The sequence below is a fragment of the Palaemon carinicauda genome, chromosome 32 (genome assembly GCF_036898095.1).
Source record: "Palaemon carinicauda isolate YSFRI2023 chromosome 32, ASM3689809v2, whole genome shotgun sequence".
Lineage (NCBI taxonomy): Eukaryota > Metazoa > Arthropoda > Malacostraca > Decapoda > Palaemonidae > Palaemon > Palaemon carinicauda.
The window spans coordinates 79,342,062-79,362,993 of record NC_090756.1 but is presented as its reverse complement, the minus strand read 5'-3'; the positions used below and the strand labels follow the sequence as shown (position 1 = coordinate 79,362,993).

The window sequence follows — 20,932 nt, the reverse complement described above, 5'->3', positions numbered from 1 at the left end:
ATATGGTTTATCCTTTTATGGTAAACCCTCGCAACTGATGGAGATGACTTGGTTTATAGATGGTAGTCATCTCCGGCGTTTCCTCCAGAGTGGCACTTCGTACTCATTCCACCGTGATGGAGAGACGCTCTTTTCTGCTTCTTCTTCTTCTCTCAGTGCTGGTGGACAAGGGTGTGTCCATGGCCAAAGGCAGAGGAAGTCTGCTTAAACGCCATTTGGACAACTTCGTTTGGCCCGTGCAAGTAAGTGGTCATTGCTGGATAGTTAGCCTACCTTGCTTTCATGTCCTAAAATTGTCTAAGAACCAAAATAGTCACAGAAAAATAGGGCCAAGATCTTAATTACAAACGTGTTGATATATATATATATATATATATATATATATATATATATATATATATATATATATATATATATATATATATTATATATATATATATATATACATATACATATATATATATATATATATATATATATATATATACATAAATATTTATTTATTTAAATATATGTATATATAGTATATATATAGATATATATATATATATATATATATATATATATATATACATAAATATTTATTTATTTAAATATATGTATATATAGTATATATATATATATATATATATATATATATATATATATGTATATATATATTTATATATGTATATATAGAGTGTATACATATATATATATATATATATATATATATATATATATATATATATCTATAATATATATATATAGTATATATATATATAAATATATATAGTATATATATATATATATATATATATATATATATATATATATATATATATATAAATATATATAGTAGCCTATATATATATGTATATATATATATATATATATATATATATATATATATATATATATATATATATATATAAGCATTAAAAGTCACGAAAAGAGGCAAAGCAGTAGGATGAGATGGCCTAGCGATGTAATAATAGATGGAGAAGATTTCATTCCGATAGTAGTGAAACTGGCAGAACCTTACACAAAATGTCAGCCAGAATGATTTATACTTACAGGAAAAACTTTATCATGATACTATTTCACAAAAAGAGAGGCAAAAAAAAAACACGAAAAATTACCTCCAAATATGTTTGCTATCAGTAATATGTTAAATATTTACAGAGATTATATTAGGCCGGATAGAAAGACAGACAGACTTCAATTAACCAAGAGAGCAGGCAGACTTTAGAAGTGGGTATTCAACAATTAACCAGCTAATGATAATATCAAGGGTATGAAAAACCTCTATGTTTGGCATTTATAGACCATGAGAAAGCTTTTGATTCTGTCAAAACTTCAGCAGTGATGAAAGCATTTCAAAGTATTATATTAGAACCATAGAAGTTTATTTTAAGAACTTAGAGTGGGAAAATGTAGGAATTGTTATTAATGGGGAATAATTTAATAACCTAAGATTTGGAGATGACAAAGTTCTATTTGGTGAATCATGGGATGATAGACGATAGAGGAACTGAATAGAGAAAGCAGAAATGTAGGACTGAAAATGAATATGAGTAAAACTAAGATAATATTCAATATGAATGGCGTGAGGCACCAAATAATGGTTATAAGCTAACTTCTAGAGATTGTTAATGAATATACCTACTTAGGACTGACAGTAAGCGTTTTCCCATGCCATGAGACCTAAATTTAAAGAAGGATAAGCACGGGATGGAGAGCATGTGGTAAACAAAATGAGATTATGAAAGGTAAAATAACACTTTCTTTAAAAGGAAAAGTATCTATGTAGATGGTCCTGCCAGTATTAACGTATCTGTCAGAAACTTGAAGCCTTACTAAAGCCTTAGAACATGAGCTATGGAAAGAATAATGATGGGAATAACACTAAGAGTCAGAAAAAAGAGCAACAAGGATACTAAGAGAGCAAACTAAAGTAGAGGATATTCTAACAACATGTAAGAAAAAGGAATGGAAATATAATGAGAATGGCAAAGAAGCAGGGTAAGGAAGAGAAGACGATGGATTGACAAAGAAAGCAAGTTTGCGGGTGTGAACTGGTATAGAAAGTCCATAAACAGACACAAGTGGAAGGACATGTCTGAGGCCTTTGTCCTGCAGTGGACTAGTGATGGCTGATGATGATAACACACACACACACACACACACACACACACACATATATATATATATATATATATATATATATATATATATATATATATATATATATATATATATATATATAGGGGATGAGAGAGAGAGAGAGAGAGAGAGAGAGAGAGAGAGAGAGAGAGAGAGAGAGAGAGAGAGAGAGAGAATTAGAAGTTCTTGTATCTGGCTATCTGTTGGACAAGGGTTCGACTTCCGCTCAAGCTCAGTAGTTTCTTGTAGTGTCTGTAACCTCACCATCTTTTGAGATAAGGATAGGGAGTTTGAGAGAAGCCTATAGGTCTACCTGCTGAATCATCAGCAGCCATTTTCTGGCTCTTCCTGGTCCTAGCTTGGGGGAATTACTTTAGTCAGGGAAGTTTTGATAAAATTGTTAGTTTTTTATTTACTCTAAAATAAAGTTTATTATGATTAAAACAATTCTGAAAGGAATCCTGACGAATCAGTTAATATTGGTATTAATAACTTACTTTATTATTATTTTTATTATATTATTATTATTATTACTTGCTAAGCTACAGCCCTAGTTGGAAAAGCAGGATGCTATAAGCCCAGATGCTCCAACAGGGAAAATAGCCCAGTGAGGAAAGGAAACAAGGAAAAATGAAACTTTTTGAGAACAGTAACAATATTAAAATAAATATTTCCTATATAAACTATAAAAACTTTAACGAGACAAGAGGAAAAGAAAGAAGATAGAATAGTGTGCCCGAGTGTACTCTCAAGCAAGAGAACTCTAACTGAAGGCAGTATAAGATCATGGTACAGAGGCTATGGCGCTATCCAAGACTAGAGAACAATAGTTTGATTTTGGAGTGTCCTTCTCCTAGAAGAGCTGCTTACCATAGCTTAAGAGTCTCTTCTTCTACCCTTACAAAGAGGAAACCCTGTTTGTGTGTTCATTTGTATGTGTGTGTGTTTGTTTATGAACAGCTTCCTGTCTACAATTTCAATCGTAGAACAATGAAACTGTTATGTAAAAAGCTGGTAATGATTAAATTTTGGAAGGTCAAGGTCAAAGGGCAAGCAAAATGTCCAATTCACGTAATCAGTCATAAGTTTGGACATCGTTGTCACAGAGACTTCAAACTTGGCTTATATTTGAGTGTATGAAAATCCACGCCATTTAATACATGTTAAGGTCGAAGGTCAAGGTCAACATCGAGAAATAAGCTGCTGCAGTGGAGGTCTGCACTCTATTGAGTGTCCCTCTAATTATCAATATTATTATTATCATTATTATTATCATTATTATTTTTTATATTCTTATTGATATTGAAATTATTATCATTATTATTATTATTATTATTATTATTATTATTATTATTCTTATTATTATTATTATTATTATTATTATTATTATTATTATTATTATTATCTCCTGATTACTTTTACCTTTTTTTTTTTACTTCGAAATAACTGAAGGACGAAAAGCAATGGGCAGAATCGAGCTTCCTTGAAAAAATCAGGGCCAAGAAGGATTACGAATATGACAACGACTTAACGTATCCAGAGTACGACCATGTAGAAGACACCGGTAAGGCTCTCTCTCTCTCTCTCTCTCTCTCTCTCTCTCTCTCTCTCTCTCTCTCTCTCTCTCTCTCTCTCTCCACCATTGTATTTATCTTAAGTGATAAGGACATCCTTTAATACTTCGCTCTGCCAAGTTTAGTCGAAATAACAGAAGAAAAAGTCTACGTGATTTATTTTAGAAGACTGTTGATACCAGGCAAGATTTAGAGGCTTCTGGGGTTCCAAAACTATCACTTATAAAGTACTTTCCCTGCTTCTTATCCTTTGGAAGAACCTTCCTTTATAATGGCTACCAGACTTTTTTTTCATTATCGGAAAACATAATTTACTTTGTTTGAATAAAAAGATTAAGTTTGATTGACTGACGAGTTAGGAGATCCCCCTTCAAACTTCAGCAATAAGTTTAAAGTATTGGGATAGTTGTTGTGGTCTATCCACTCCTTCAGCATTTTCATTGAACATTATCTCACTTTTACTCATATTCGTTTCCAGTCCTACCATTTTCGCTTCCTCTTATTAAATCTTTTATCATTTTCAGTTCATCCCATGATTCTCTAAAAAGATTTATGTCATCTACAAATCTTAAGTTGTTGGGATCTTTTCCATTTTTGCACTAAATTTATATTATGCTCTCTCTCTCTCTCTCTCTCTCTCTCTCTCTCTCTCTCTCTCTCTCTCTCTCTCTCTCTCTCTCTCTCTCTCTCTAAGAAATATGTTTTTGTCATCAGGTTTTGTATATCGTATATATATATATATATATATATATATATATATATATATATATATATATATATATATATATATATATATATATATATATATATGTTTATTTATTTATTTATTTACTTATTTATTTATTTTGCATAGAATAACAGTTCCTTACCATTGCTTAAAGAGAATTATGTAAAACAATGAATGGAAAAATATTTTATTAATTCCAGTAACATTATCTTCCCAGCTCTTAATAATGAATATTTTTATCCTCTCTCTTTCTCTCTCTCTCTCTCTCTCTCTCTCTCTCTCTCTCTCTCTCTCTCTCTCTCTCTCTCGATTGGTTTCCATGTCTATCTTCTTAACACAAATTCATTTCAGCCGTGACACAAATGATCGCTGGAGTAGGTTGTATTTGGTCTAGATTTTATATGAGGTTAATAATGTAGGCATCTTTTTTTTTAGGGTTTTACAACTATAGTCAATTTTTTTTAGTGAGGCAGATTTTCACCGACTCGCAGGAGTGCCCTTTTAGCTCAGAAAAGTTTCCTGCTCTCTGATTGGTTAGAATTATCTCGTCCAACCAATCAGCGATTAGGAAACTTTTCCGAGCTAACGGGGCACCCTTGAGAGTCGGTGCAAATCTGCCTCACTAAAAAGAATTGACTATGGTGACGCTTTGCACCTCTTAAGTACTTTAATATACAATAAAACCGACTTTTCTCCCACTTTGCTGTTCAACATTTTTTTTTTTCGAAATTTTACTTCTTGTATCTGTCCATCATTTATTTAATTTACTAATGTCGAAATTTCAATTTAGAGAATTTCTTCCTATGTTATTATTATTATTATTATTATTATTATTATTATTATTATTATTATTGGCTAACCTACAACCATAGTTGGAAATACAGGATGCTATAAGACCTATAAGGGCTCCTGCAGGAAAAAAAACAGCCCAGTGAGGAAAGGAATCAGAGAGAATAGTGTCCCCGAGTGTACCCTCAAGCAATAAAACTCTAATCCAAGACAGGAAGACCATATGGAGCCCGATGAATAAAAACAAGCATTTGCTTAAAGCAAAAGCTTTTAAGAAAAAGCAAAAGCTCAAGTAGCAAAGGTAGTTAATGCTTATGCAAAAATCAATTGCTTAAAATCTTATGAATAATAATGATCACCGTTTGCTCCCTTTTGCTGAATGGAGTCCTTTATAGCTTTTGCTTAGGGACCCGGCCATGTGCCACTTGTGTTTTATCCATTCCCAATCCGACGGGTCCAGCTCATGTCTGGTACCGGAGCACTTCCCAGGGTACTCTATGTAAAATGTAGAGGAATTTGGTTTAGTTGCCTTTAACTACACATTCATCTAGGCGGAATGAGTTCCAGTAGTAGTGAAAGTAGTGATGAGGGGGTTTAAATTTTGGAATACGCACATGAGTGCAATCAATTGACCCAATTGCATATGGAAACTGATATTTTTCTGACCACTTCTCTTGGGCCATTCTCATCTCATTCTCAGACTAGGGAAATCTTACCCAAGAATTTGCTTTTTCAACATTTTTCTTGAGAACATCTCCAGTAACTTTACTAACACTTGCTTGATGAATACCTACCTCCTCTCCTATGCTGTCCTGGTAGCCTGGGTCTGACACATACCTTAAGAATGTTTTCATTCCATGCTTATTTGAGAGAGCACCTCTGCGTGTTTCTCTATATTCGCCTAAAGATGTTGTGCTAGCCATTCCACATTTTCTTCACTGAATCTGTAGAACTTTTTTTAGTGGTAAGGTAATGTTGTTCGGCAAGTTTTCTTTTTACGAATTTGGAGAAAGGCCGCCATCAGATCCAGTTCACGGGAGTTTCAAGCACCTAGTGAGCTGCCTTAAACTTTTTTAGGCAATTTCTGAGAAGCATAAGCAATTGCTATGTTTTATTCATGGGAAATGAAGCAATTGCTGATCATTTCCAAGCATTTGCTTGAGTTTAAGCATCTGCTCTAAGCATTTGCTACTAACACAAGCATTTACCTTGTTTTATTCATTAGAACTGAAGCAGTTGCTTTAAATTCCAAGCAAAAGCATTTGCTAAAGTTTTATTCATGAGGGCCCATGGCACAGAGGCTATGGCACTACTCAAGACTAGAGAACAATGGTTTGATTCTGGAGTGCCCTTCTCCTAGAAGAGCTATAACTCCAGCTGGAAAAGATGATGCCCAGGGGCTCCAACAGGGAAAATAGCCCAGTGAGGAAAGTAAATAAGGAAACAGATAGACGATAGTGCCTGAGTGTACCCTCCTATATCTGACTACATCATGTGACAAGCATTACATAATAAAAGAAATTTTAGACCATGTATTTAGATTTATGATGATTTATTTATATTTTGATAAACTTTGTTATATTTTCATAAATAGAATAATTACACAAATAATGTTAGTGAATAAAATGCAATTGCATTTATATAAAAGAAAAACGTTAGGATTTGCATTAAATAATCAGTTTTTAGCATTGAAAGAAATGTTTGAAGGTGATGTTCAGGCATCTGAAATGTAGTGGAACCTAACTTAGGTTTAAATAAGCAGCAAAAAAGATTGAGTTAACCCTTAGAAAGAAAGAAAGAAAACATCGTAATTTTTTCATATCTGTCTTTCAAATTTTATGAGAATTGGTTTGTATGATACATTCATATAGGATGTGACATCATTTCCATCTTCAGGATGAGGTGTAAACAAGAATGTTTCTTCGACTCGTCCTGTTTATTGACCAACGAAACAAACATCCGGGGATTGCAGATAAACATGTACTAAAATATCTTTAGGTACTCAAAAATACATCCATACTTTTATTTCGTGTAATGTGAGTCTATCTTAGGGATTTTCACACATATTCCAATAGGAACCTTTCATTTAAAGTACGTCGCAAATTTCAATTAAAAAATAAAAATCTTAATGTGTCCTTCATTTTGTCATAGGTAGTAGGTTGACCAGGCCACCAGCCACCTGTTGAGATACTACTGCTAAATACTTATTGGACCCATTGACTGGCTAGATAGTACTACATAGGATCCCTCTCTCTGGTGACGGTTCACTTTCCATCTGCCTACACATACACCGAATGTTCTGGCCTATTCTTTCCACATTCTCCTCTATCCTCATACACCTGACAACACTGAGATTACCAAACAATTCTTCTTTCACTCAAGGGGTTAATTACTGCATTGTAATAGTCCAGTGGCTACTTTCCTCTTTAAGGTAAAGGTAGAAGAGACTTTTTAGCTATGGTAAGCAGCTCTTCTAGGAGAAAGACACTCCAAAACCAAACCATTGTTCTCTAGTCTTGGGTAGTGCCATAGCCACTGTACCATGGTATTCCACTGTCTTGGGTTAGAGTTCTCTTGCTTGAGGGTACACTCGAGCACTGTTCTATCTGTTTCCTTATTCCCTTTCCCTACCTGGCTATTATATATATATATATATATATATATATATATATATATATATATATATATATATATATATATATAGGCTACATACGTTTATATATATATATTATATATATATACATGTATATATATGTGTATATATATATGTATATGTATATATATATATATATATATATATATATATATATATATATATATATATACATGTATATTCATAATATATATATATATATATATATATATATATATGTATATATATATATATATATATATATATATATATATATATATATATGTGTGTGTGTGTGTGTGTGTGTGTGTGTGTACAATATATGATTAAATGTATACATATAGGTCTATATATCACCATCATCCTCTCCTACGTCTATTGACGCAAAGGGTCTCAGTTAGATTTCACTAGTCATCTTTATCTTGAACTTTTAATTCAATACTTCTCCATTCATTATCTCCTACTTCACGTTTCATAGTTCTCTCTCTCTCTCTCTCTCTCTCTGTCTCTCTCTCTCTCTCTCTCTCTCTCTCTCTCTCTCTCTCTCTCTCTCTCTCTCTCTCTCTCTCTCTCTCTCTCAGGCAAATTAGCCACTAATTCTTTATTTGAAACTTGCCAGTTTTCGAGTTATGTCGAGCGTAAAGATTATTTAAGTGGAATTATAGTTATCTCAAAATAGGATGCACTTTTCAAATGTCTGCGATTGGATCGTTTTTAATGCGGATATTACCGTATTCTTTAAGAAACTTGGGGCCACGAGAAAAAAGTAAGTTTTTCACAATGTAAAAACGTAAATCTTTTTAAATGTAAGTGTTAGGATTGTTTCACAACAGTATAAGTTCAAAAGGTTACAGATTAAAGTAAACAACCTTTTTCTTCCTAAAACATATGAAGAAAAAAGCTTTCTTCCAGGTGTGGTAGAAGGTATATGCTCAAGCAACACCGACTCGCAGGGATGCCCTTTTAGCTCGGAGAAGTTTCCCGCTCGCTGATTGGTTAGGCAAGATAATTCTAACCAATCAGATAGCAGGAAACTTTTCCGAGCTAAAAGGACACCCCTGCGAGTCAGTGCAAATGCGCCTCATTAAAAAAAAAATGAGTATAGTATTAACTTTCTCTTTCAGATATTCTTAATTTACAATCTTTGGAAACCTTGCAGGTTCGAACGACCTCGGTTCGGGCGCTGACGACGAAGAGGTCAGTCCTACCGAAGAGGAAGAGATCCTGACCTGCGGGGTAAGACCTGTGAAGCTCGCCAAATCCCTTATGAAGATTCTGGGTGGCACAAAATCCGAGAAGGGCTTCTGGCCATGGCAAGTGGCTCTCTTGGACGAGGATATGGTAAGAATACAAAAATTGTCATTTAAACCCACGGTCCCGGGCTGGGATCGATCTGCTGACAAGCGAATGCTAGGTACGTTACCACTGCACTAGCCAGGAGGCTTCATAAATGTCTGTACAGTAAATACAGAGTTAACGATGCAAGGCTTATCAACTGATCCAGAGATAATCGATAGTCCAAAGACTGTGCCGGCGAGCAGTTAGGTTGTAACTGAGAGACTCTCGTGAATGCAACTGAACTATATTTGGACGGAACTTGAATATTTATACAAACCGTTCCAGTCAAGAACGGCACAAAAATTCAAACACAATGATGCAGGAAAATACATGAATAGAGACAGGTTATTAGTGAGAGGGGAGAGCCATAACGACAAAATAAAAAAGAATGAGAAATACCGTTACAACGTACAAGCGTGTGTGGTACACGTGCGGTACATGACTAACAGTTTCAACGAGATTGAAAATGTATTTCACCATCACCTGCCCATACAAGATACTGCTTCAAGAGAAAGGCCTAAACATATTGTCAGAAAGCCAGTGCACTGCCAAGATCTGTGATTTTATTGTACTTTTGCACTTTGATATGGACGCTATTCTGTTGTGATTAGTTTTCATTAGGGCACCAGTGCAAAATTTACCTTGATGATCCATATTATTTCTCGTTGGAAATTGTGATTTCTCTTTTCATTTTATGTTATTTTTCACCACTACTAACACTGTAGATCGCACATTATGTAAGCCCCTTGTTAATTATGAAAGCGAAAAAGTTTGTTACTTCTTATAAGAAATTGGATGTATTAATATTTGAATAATTAACAATAATCACTATTGGTATTATATATCTCTTTTTGTGTACGGCTGGTGGCCTACGAGGGATCGAAAATTTTACAAAAGGGTTGGTTGCGTAAAAATTTTCCATTTCTACATTTTTTCTTCTTTTATAGGACCACAAGTGTGGGGGAACCTTAATCGCCCCACAGTGGGTTTTGACAGCCGCTCATTGCGTGGACGGTGGCCTCACTGTCGTACTAGGCGAACATCATCTGGAACGTGATGACAGTTTAGAGGTTAAAGTGAAGGTAAGGGCTTACTTGGTTATACAACTGACACAATATCACCTTGAGAACTTGGATGCCCAGCACATAAAATTATATTCTTCTGTTCTTTGAGGTTTTGTACCTACGCGAATACAAACTTTTAGTGTGGTGATAGTAGTTGCTGGTTAGTAGAGGGTAGGTAGGCCCCATCCACGCGTCAGGTTGAGCAACCCTCTCTCTGTGTTCGACCAGAGATCAGTACAGATATATTGATCTGCTGCCTCATAATTTAGCCTTTTTAATCTTTTACTTATTCATTTAGATAAAATAAATGTAATGGCAGGTCATTGTTGTTATTATTATTATCATTATTATTATTATTATTATTATTATTATTATTATTATTATTATTATTATTATCATTATTATTATTACTTGCTAAGCTATAACCCTAGTTGGAAAAGCAGGATGCTAACCTCTTGAGAGATGAAGAAGTATTTGGTAATTTCAGTGTTGTCAAGTGTATGAGGAAAGCGGAGAATCTGTAAAGAATAGCCCAGACTATTCTGTGTATGTGTCGGCAAAGATTAAATGAACCGTAACCTGAGAGAGGGATCCAGTGTAGTAGTGTCTGGCCAGTAAATGGACCCCCATAACTCTCTAGTGGTAGGATCTCAACGGGTGGCTGGTGCCTTGGCCAACCCACTACCTAGGTTAAGGGGTATTAAAGGAAGAAGACAAGGATAAGCAGTGTGTCTTGATAACTAAATGTGAGCAGTTTTATGAGCTGCATTCCATTGCCCCACTTAGTTGTTCCTGTCTGGTGTCATGTCTGTTGCTCTTCGATCCCTTACAAAGACGAGGATACCGTGAACCTGAGTAATGTGGTTTTCCTTAGACAACTCCCTAATTGGACGTTGGCCGATATGGACCTGCAATAAGAAAAAAACAAATGAACGGGTTTGGGAAGACAGCGAGTTGCTGACTCAGCTTCGGACGCTTTCCCGGTCGTCATGTGCTGCATCTCATCCTCTGCCGATCAACCACAGTAACTCTTTGTACATAATATTATCCCGCAAGCATTAGATTAAGGTCAAAGTGAGAGTTGCTCTACCTGGTGAGTAGGCAGGGCCCACCCTCCACTACAGTCACCTCACTGAAGGTTTAAATGGTTGTGCCCAGCTTCGCAGAATTAATGTAATTAGAAAATATACAAATTACTTTTAGAATTTGGAATTTTTCCCCAATGCCATCCAGTTGCATAAGCAGGTGAGAGATGAAGTCACGTACTTGAAGACAGATGGATGTGGGAATGGAGAAATAAGATCCCAAGTTGTAGGCTGTTTCCTACGTGAATCGTTTGGCTGGTTATTTCAAGTTTAATACTCATTGCTTGTAAAATTTGTTGTACATCAGTTCATTACAGGAAGTTGAGTTATCTCAGATCAGGGGACACTTATTGAACATGAACACTTCCGTAACACTAATGGTCATGATAATCAACAAGACTAGGACATGTACAGATGGGCATGACTTGGTAGTAGAAAAACATATGTTTTAATGAGCAGTGACAACACAGAAGTTGAATAGATAGTCAGCGATGACAAGATGGCGTCACAGTACGTACGTACGACTCTTAAGTTAATCAAAGAAAGTGCGGATTAGTATAAAGATGCCAGTAATTATTTTTGTCAGTATGATTTTGATTCTTGTTTAGGGTGAATGCCTCTATACTTCCAATTACAAAAGAACTTGCAATTTCAAATGACAAAGTTAACAATGTAAACCTTTCATCTGAGATTGACAGTGACTGTCAGATTTCTACATTGCGTCAGTGTGATGCTGTTAAAGCAAGTGTAGAGATTTCTGTTAGATACTAATGATAAGCATTCAGTAATTCCAAGAAGAGAACAAGATGAAAGTTGCTGAAGAAAAAAGAATATGGAAATGTGTAGACTCCTTATTAATAGGTTTAATCTACCCAGTTCTAAATTCCAAAACCTGATTAACAGTCTGACAAGGAAGGCCATTTCAGTGTTATTCGGTTGAAGTGTAAATTTATTAATAAGAATAGCCTCATTATTTTTCCTTACAATACTGTTATCTGCAGAAAATAATTCAGGAATGCACAGATAGCTCAGCATACTGAAAGTAAAGATGTGAAAACTTTTTTAGGAAAATAGAATACATATGAAGGGACTGATGCTTGATTAGGAGGTCAAGGACAGTCATAACATTGTAACTAACCATTCTGTTAATTCCAAATGATGTCTGGATAATTATCCATGGCTCTTGCATCTTTATATGAAGGGGCTATGGTGTAACCATAATAAACTAATCACATTGAAAGTATCTCCCACATTGGTCAGGTGAACGGCAGTGGATTTTCGAGGGACGTTAGATATTCTTGAGGGGTTACTTCTGTCATTCTGTATCCTAACCTAGGTATCTAAATGATGACCATTGAAATACTAAAAGTGAAGCCCCAAATAGAAAGGACCAAATATTTAACATGCTCCGGCCGCAAGCATCGGGATTAACCACCTCCTCACAGCTGATTCATGTAAAGATAACAATTATAATGGTAAAATAAATTATAGGTAATTATAAAACTTTAATATAGTGACTCACACAGCTGGCATGCACAGCACATCTGTGCACCGCTTGCCAAAACTGGGGAGCAACGAGATAATGTTTATTTACGTGCGAAGCGAGTTGCTTAGAAGTAAAGACCATTTACGTAGCAGCCAATCATAATGCTTGTTGGAGAAGAGTGAATGTTGAATGTATTGAATGGAGGAAAACTGAAAATGGCAAGAGGAGATATCTACATGGCATCTTTAGAATAAGAAAATGAAAAAGGTGGAGATATGAAGGGGTAAAATGCTTACTTAAGTTGAAATATTAATGAGAGCAAAGCAAATTCTTCTGGTTTGGTGGTTGTAATGAGTGTATAGATTCAGAAGGGTTAACGGGAAGAAGTTTTGGGTAGCAGGAATAGAAGGAAGAGATACTGACAGAAGAGCTTTAATATCTAGGTAGAAAAGAGTTTGCGATATTTGTCGTACTACTACTGCTGAGTCAGCAGTGATAAGAAATTCACGTGAAACAGAGTAAATTTATTTTTTACAGGTGGATAAGTACATCAACTACAGACATTTTGATATAGAGACCCTGAATCATGACATTTCTCTTCTGAGGCTATCAAAGAAAGTTAAATACAACAAGTACATTCTTCCTGCCTGTCTTCCCAGTCCAATGGAAAATTTACCAAAAGTCAACAAGAGATGCGTTGTCAGTGGTTGGGGCAAGGAAGACCGATCCAACTTCTATGGCTCGTCAGTTCTGAAGCACGTTGAGGTAGGAGCTAGCTTGGAGTTTAATCCTTTTCTTAAAGATCTGTCAAAATATAGATCAGGACTTGTGGTCTCTTGTTTTACCTAACCTTTTTGTTATCCTTGTAATTTCCTTAAAAGGTAGAACTTCAATTCTCATTAGATAAAACATTCTACTCTGTCTTGATGGATTGTTTTTATCATAGTACTTATTTCTAATGTTTTCATCATTATTGTTACTAGCAGAACCCGTGTAAATTACACGAAATGATATTTTCAATACTAATTATTTCGTTCCTAACCTATACATGTTTGAAAAAAAGGTCCAGAGATTAATTTTATAATCTGGGGTTTGGAAATTGATAGAACTCAAGTTTTTGTCTAATATTTTTAAAAAAAGTCAGATGCTAAAACACAAAATTGGGAAAACTATATATGTGCTTTGGTTAAGTAATCAAAGTCTAATGTGAATTTATAAGAGTATACCATGAAATTATTTCCGTTTTCTTTAAAGTGTGACACAAAATAAATAACACACACGCTATCGTATTAATATATAGATTACTCTTATTCAAATTACTATTCAGCATTACAGCTGTCTGTTCACGATGACACTTTCCGTGACTTCCTCAAATCACTTAGTTTTTCACAACGTACTTATGCTATTTTTAATATGATTGCCACACTGAATGTCAACACCATAAAAACCAAGTTTACTTCCTCTCAGTCCTCATTTGGTCCATTTCTTGAATAACATCATCTTTTGAATTTTACAATTGTTCTTTGAACGGCTCCCAAATTTTGCATTTTTTTTTATTCCATTATTGAAATAATGAATAGTCTTTATTGCATTATGATATTTTGGTATCATATAATTAAATACATTATATTACATATTCAAAGTATACATTTGGGATAAAAAAGGGAATAAAATAAAGGTTAATATATTATAATTTGGTCTCAAAAATAAACTTGCATAACACTCGAGAAACGATAAAATCATATTTCACGGGTAAAAGTTTGATGCTCACGCCCTATGAGAGTTCTCAAGTGTTACGTGAGTATATGTGGTATGGCTGTAATTTACGTCATTCATTTTACGCCCAAAAAGGATTAATGCTAACAAAAAATAAAGTGTGATAAATATAAAACTTATCTGCCCCCAGAAATCCGCTATATAAAGAGGAGACTGCGATTATAGATTCACATTTGATATAATTATGATTCTGCGATTAAATGAGGGAGAGTTGAATCGGGATATGGTGAGGAATTACTGCATATATATATATATATATATATATATATATATATATATATATATATATATATATATATATATATATATATATATATATATATATATATTTATATATTTAGACCTATACATAGTGGTAGCCTACCTTGGGTTACGAGCAACTTTGAATACAATCTAATCTTCATACCAGCATGATAATACTAATTAGGTAAAAGGATTTGAAATGGCCTGCAAGATAAAATTTTTCACTGAATGAGTATGTTTTGCAGACAAGCACAAAATCATCGCCCTTAGACCACCCACACAGTGTTCATAATATTTTTCCTGCCATTTTACAGAAAGCCGAAAGCACACATCTGTAGGCCTAAGTGTTAAAAAATGCGACCAAGTATCCATATTAAAGTGTAAATTGAGGGAATTCATTTAGCAATAGTGAAAGTTGTTATTTTAACTCCCAATATTTTACCAGAACCCCATCCTCCTTTTTATTTTCATTGTGAATTGTTTGTTTCTATCCATATCTGAAGTTATAAATGATTGTGTATGTATGGTTATGGACTTGTGGAATGCATTAGTGAATTCCCATTATTTTTGGGGGGAAAAACTGTTTTAGAATACAATCATTTCAGGCTGCACGGGATATCCCCGAATGAATTAACCTGATATTACTTTTATGACTTTAAATGCACTCACATAGAAAGTATAGGGAATTCATTTGGCACCACTCTTAGGGCACAAGTTGTAAATGGAAAGTGATAGGCATCCTGGCAACATTTTTTCAGTCGGGCACTTAATAGGGAAGCGGAGTCTGATGTCAAATGACCACGTGATGGTTCACGGCAACCGCTTTAGGAGCTCACAGACCTAGGAACTTGCCAGTGTTCTAACATAGTCAGCCTTTAACTTGACTTTTCCGGTCATTATCTCATTTGAATGGGAAAAGGACAGTACGCGATCTAAATTGTAGTACTTATTAACAGGCTTTATTCATTTTTTGCTGAGAGCAACCATCCTGAAAAGGGATCCTTGCAAACAGTGTTTTTGCTTGAACCAGTTTGGCCGTTGCTATGATAACAGTCATCATGATTCAACACCCATTATTTTTTTTTTCCGGTACGCTTCGAGCATTTTTCGCAATAGTTCAACCTTATCTTTTTGTTACAATGAGCTTCTAAAGAAAAAGCATTTTATGTTTTCAATGAAAAATGAATAATTACTAGAAGAAGAGAAAGACTCTGATATTGATATTCTATTGCGTGAGGAGAGCTTTAATTCTGAATTCTCCTGTGATAAAGATATTGGAAGAGCCAATATATTTTCTGATAACTTTTCATTAATGAGTGACAAGATGACATGAGAGAGAGAGAGAGAAAGAGAGAGAGAGAGAGAGAGAGAGAGAGATTCCTTCGCTTATGTTGCTGATCATGATGGGAAAATTATGGCTGAAAATGAAAACTCATAAGAATACTTTAATGGCGGATAGGATGAAGTGCCAAGAGGAGCGGGGTAATCCGATGTGGGTGGGGGAGTGCAAGGATGTGTAGCAGGTTATATTCATTAATTGAGGTACTACTGTATATATATATATATATATATATATATATATATATATATATATATATACATATATATATATATATATATATATATATATATATATATATATATATATATATATGATTTATATATTTGTGTTGATGGATATCTTTGATGCTGATAAGAAAAACCTTAAACTTAACTAGTTAAAGCACCATGCCTTTGTTGAACATCATTTCTTCCCCCATCATCTACTTCTTCTGCTTCTCCTTCAGGTACCGATTGTTGCAAAATCATCGTGTAAAAATGCCTACCCTGACTTCGTAATATCGCCAAACACCTTCTGCGCGGGTTCCAAGAAGCATAGGAGTGACACTTGTCAAGGTAGATTATTTCGGTGCCAGTTTAGTATGTGGCGTACCTTTCGAATACGGCCTACAAAATTCTATCTGTTTTAGAAGGTGACCTAACCTAACTTAAACTAACCTTACCTTACCTAACCTTACTTTGCCTTACCTTACCTTACCTAACAAGCCAGGTAGGCCACATACTAAACCAGAATAAAAAAGGTAGGCCACATACTAAACCGGCACCATTATTTCTTTGTTTTTATAGATTATGGGGCATGTTGGGTCCAGTTCTGGGGGCTTAGTTTCCCTCTGAATTCATTATAATAACAATACTAGCCTCCTGGCTAGTACAGCAGTAACGTGTTTGCCTAGCATTCGCATGGCAGCAGATCTATCCCTGCCAGGGGCCTTGAGTTTAAGCTGTTTACTGGGGAGGCCAATGCTGTGGTTGGGCACCACAGTGTGAGGTAGGGGTTGCCCGGCTGACGTTCTGGTGAGCATCAATTCTGATGGAACTGGAACTGAAACCAGACACCTTTAACCTTTTAATCTTTATATTATCATCGTCATTCCCTACATCACTTGACAAAAAGGGCCTTGGTTAGATTTCACCAGTTGTCTCTATCTTGGGCTCTTAATGCTTCTCCATTCATCATCGCCTACTTCACGCTTCATAACCCTCAGCCATGTAGGCCTGGGTCTTCCAACTCACCTAGTGCCTTGTGGAGCCAATTTAAAAGTAATAAGTAATAATAATGGCATATAAAGAACAGCTACTAGACAGTATCTGCTCAACTTTTTAAGCCAAAATTTTTGGCAGTCTAGTTTGTCATGGTGTTTATAAACCCTGCTATTTAGCTATCGTACCTTATGTTAGGTTATAACGTATCACTTCGTATGCCAGAGTTACGATGCTTTTGGCATTTAGCTAATTTGATGATAGTTTTTAAGAAACAAGATTGAACAATATATTGTTGTAAATGGAAGACTGCATTATCTATTAATTTGTTGCAATCAAGCAACTCAGGTGCAAGAAATTAATTTTACTATTTTTGTGGCCCATGGCACTGAGTTTTTCAAGTGTATATTCTAGTGGTAAAAGGTGCTTTTTTTTCATTTAAATTTGAAAATTGTATAAAACCTGAACGATTTGAAAGCTGATAATTCAGAAATAATTTATCCTTAGATAAATTGTCATCACACTAACTACAGGAATATAATAACTGGTGTTCATCAGGGTAGTGTTTTTGGCCCTGTATTTTTCATATGATATACACGTATAGGTAGCTTGACCTTGAAAAAAATGGCCTTGTAATCTATGCAGATGATGCTACTCTCAATGACCTGATCCCATGTCTTCAATGTATACCTGTGGTAGCTGATCCCTTGGTAGAGATGTAGATGAAATCAATGTATGGTGCAAGTTATGGGGAGGAAGTTGAATCTTAACAAAACTCAAAGTACATCGGACATCGGACTTGACTTACCCACATACTTTCATGGACAATGTTGCATTTGAAATGTTTAGATCTGATGTTTGGTTGCAAATCTACTTTCGAGAAATATCAGTTTGCTTTCTCAATTGCATAAAATTAGGATATTAAGAAATGTTTGAATTAATGTATTCTTCCATGTTTGTGTAATTGTTCCTTATTCTCATCATACATACATACATACTTATACCAAGGCACTTCCCCCAATTTTGTGGGGTAGCCGACATCAAACAAATGAAACAGAAAAGGGGACGTCTCCTCTCTACGTTCCTCCCAGCCTGATAAGGGACTCAACTTTTTGGTATTTTAGAATCCTCGTCCCTGATATGAATAGTAGTCTCTGACACCATTGTTCCATAGGCTTTTTGTGTATTCTTAATTAGAACAATCTTTTGCATCCAGAATTTCCTAGACTATATATATAGGCCTAGTATGCATTTAATTCTAGATGTCTTGCCTTCCTTCACACAAAGCTCAGTACTACATATAGTATTCTAGAAGTTTAGTTTCTTAGTTTATATTTATTATCTGTTCAAAATTGTCATTTTTACCTCTGCTGACAAGGTTGAGAGGTGGTTATGTTTTCGCCCTTGTTTATCCATTTGTCTGTTTGATTGTGAGAACTTCCTGGCCACAATTTTACTCATAGAGTAGTGAAACGTTCAGGGTTTAATTGTTATGTTAACACGTGGAAGTGATTCCATTTTGACAGTTTTAGGTCAAAGTTTGAGGTCAAGGTCGAGCAAAACGTCGACCGATTTAACCCTAACCCTAACCTTAACCCCAAGTTCGCACATGGTTGTCACGCAGACTTCAAGTACGCCTACGGTCTAAATTGATTCTGGGAAAGGCAAGCTGGTCTCGAGAAATAAGCTGCCTTGGTGGAGGTCTGCACTCTCATGGTGCTCTTTTTTTCTTAGTTTTATGTAATTCTTTACCTCACCAGTAATTTTCTGCACTGTGTTGCTTCCCCTACTGCGCACACTGGGTTGGTAGACTAATGCTCTTACAGCTAATATTTCAGCTTGACTACTAAGAAATATATATACCTTGATCATCTTGATATAAAACCAAACAATGGCAATAACCATATTCACAATATTTTCAATAGTTACAATGATCTATTAACTGTTTCTTTTTATCTGCAAATCTAGAAAAAGGATAAAGGAAGAAATCGAAGACTTAGAAGCCAGTAAACTAACAATTGGAACAAACCGATCTTTTCCAATAGGTCATTGTCCCCATGTTTTCTTATTCATTTGTGATAGTTAAGTTGTGTCCATTTGTCAAGCTATATAAACTTCATACTCTGAAATTATAGAAGACCCAGTAGTTGGATAGACTATTATAATTATTTAAAAGGATTTTACTCAGATTTGTGGATGCTCTGTGATCCTCACCCAATTAAATCAACCTGTATAAGACACGTCCAAGAAAAGATTGATAGTTATAAAAATAAAGGTACCTTTTTTTAGCATATTATTATTACTACTACTACTAGCTAAGCTACAAACTTAATTGGAAAAGCAAGAGGCTAGAAGCCTAAGGGCTCCAACGTGGTAAAATAGCCTAGTGAGGAAAGGAAATGAATTAACTACATGAGAGTTCATGAATCATCATCCTCATCATTTCCTCCTCCTAAGCCCATTGACGCAAAGGGCCTCGGTTAGATTTCGCCAGTCGTCTCTTTCTTGAGCTTTTAAATCAATAATTCTCCCTTCATCATCTACTTCGCTCTTTACATTCCTAAGCCATGTAGGCTTGGGTCTTCCAATTCTTCTAGTGCCTTGTGGAGCCCAGTTGAACGTTTGGTGAACTAATCTCTCCTGGGGAGTGCTATACCCAAACCATAATTAATATAAAATTTTTTAAGATAAATAACAACAGTAAAATGGATCTGTCATGCATAAAATATGAAGAGAGACCTTCCTATTGCAGGAGACTCTGGAGGACCCCTGGTATGCAGTAGCAAGGGAGCATGGACCGTGTATGGCGTTACAAGCTACGGCGATGGCTGCGGTCAGCAGGTGAACTACGGCGTCTACACTGAGGTCGCAAATTACATGGGGTGGATTGAAAGTGTTATGAAGAGATACTCTTAGAATCATTCTTATGTAAATTAGGGGCATGATGATGTTTAGTTATGAATATCAATGTTATGATAATCTCTCTTAGGACACAAACTACAATGCCTGTTATCAAGTTATAACACCTGATATTATTATTATTATCATTATTATTATTATTATTATTATTATTATTATTATTATTATTATTATTACAGTATCATTAATATTATTATTATTATTATTATTATTTCCGTAAGTACATGTGCGCACTCATATTACGTACATGGTAAGACTACTTTACTCACAACACAAGTCATCGTGACACTAATACGTACATGTAATACGTACAGTAAAAACGAAACACTGTTTTTCCTATTTATCAACCCTCACTGATACTGTAGTGTATATTTCTGTAATATATGCACAATACTATCATTACAGTAGGCTACAGCTGTTTTAGGTAAGGTAACACTCGTAAGTGATTGTTCTTTTTGACAGGTCGACTCGCAACATTCAAAATCACCGTACACGTAGTTTATATTTACATTACTACTGAAAGTATAGTATATCGTATATAGTACTGTGCAGTAGTTAATATAACAATAAAACCTATATACAATGAATAAACTAACACAATAAAAATCAAAAG

General features: G+C 34.8%; 1 protein-coding gene across 1 annotated transcript in view; it reads left to right on the top strand.

Moving 5' to 3' along the window:
• Positions 1-44: 44 nt before the first annotated feature.
• Positions 45-20,932, top strand: part of LOC137625401 (trypsin-3-like) — a 22,110-nt gene continuing 1,222 nt past the window's right edge. The window contains exons 1-7 of the mRNA XM_068356288.1: positions 45-242; positions 3,598-3,709; positions 9,027-9,208; positions 10,153-10,287; positions 13,378-13,605; positions 16,647-16,755; positions 20,153-20,932. The exon at positions 20,153-20,932 is cut by the window's right edge and continues 1,222 nt beyond it. Of these exons, the coding sequence (XP_068212389.1) occupies positions 60-242; positions 3,598-3,709; positions 9,027-9,208; positions 10,153-10,287; positions 13,378-13,605; positions 16,647-16,755; positions 20,153-20,316 (1,113 nt within the window). The 5' untranslated portion in view covers positions 45-59 and the 3' untranslated portion in view covers positions 20,317-20,932. The remainder of the gene's footprint in view (positions 243-3,597; positions 3,710-9,026; positions 9,209-10,152; positions 10,288-13,377; positions 13,606-16,646; positions 16,756-20,152) is intronic.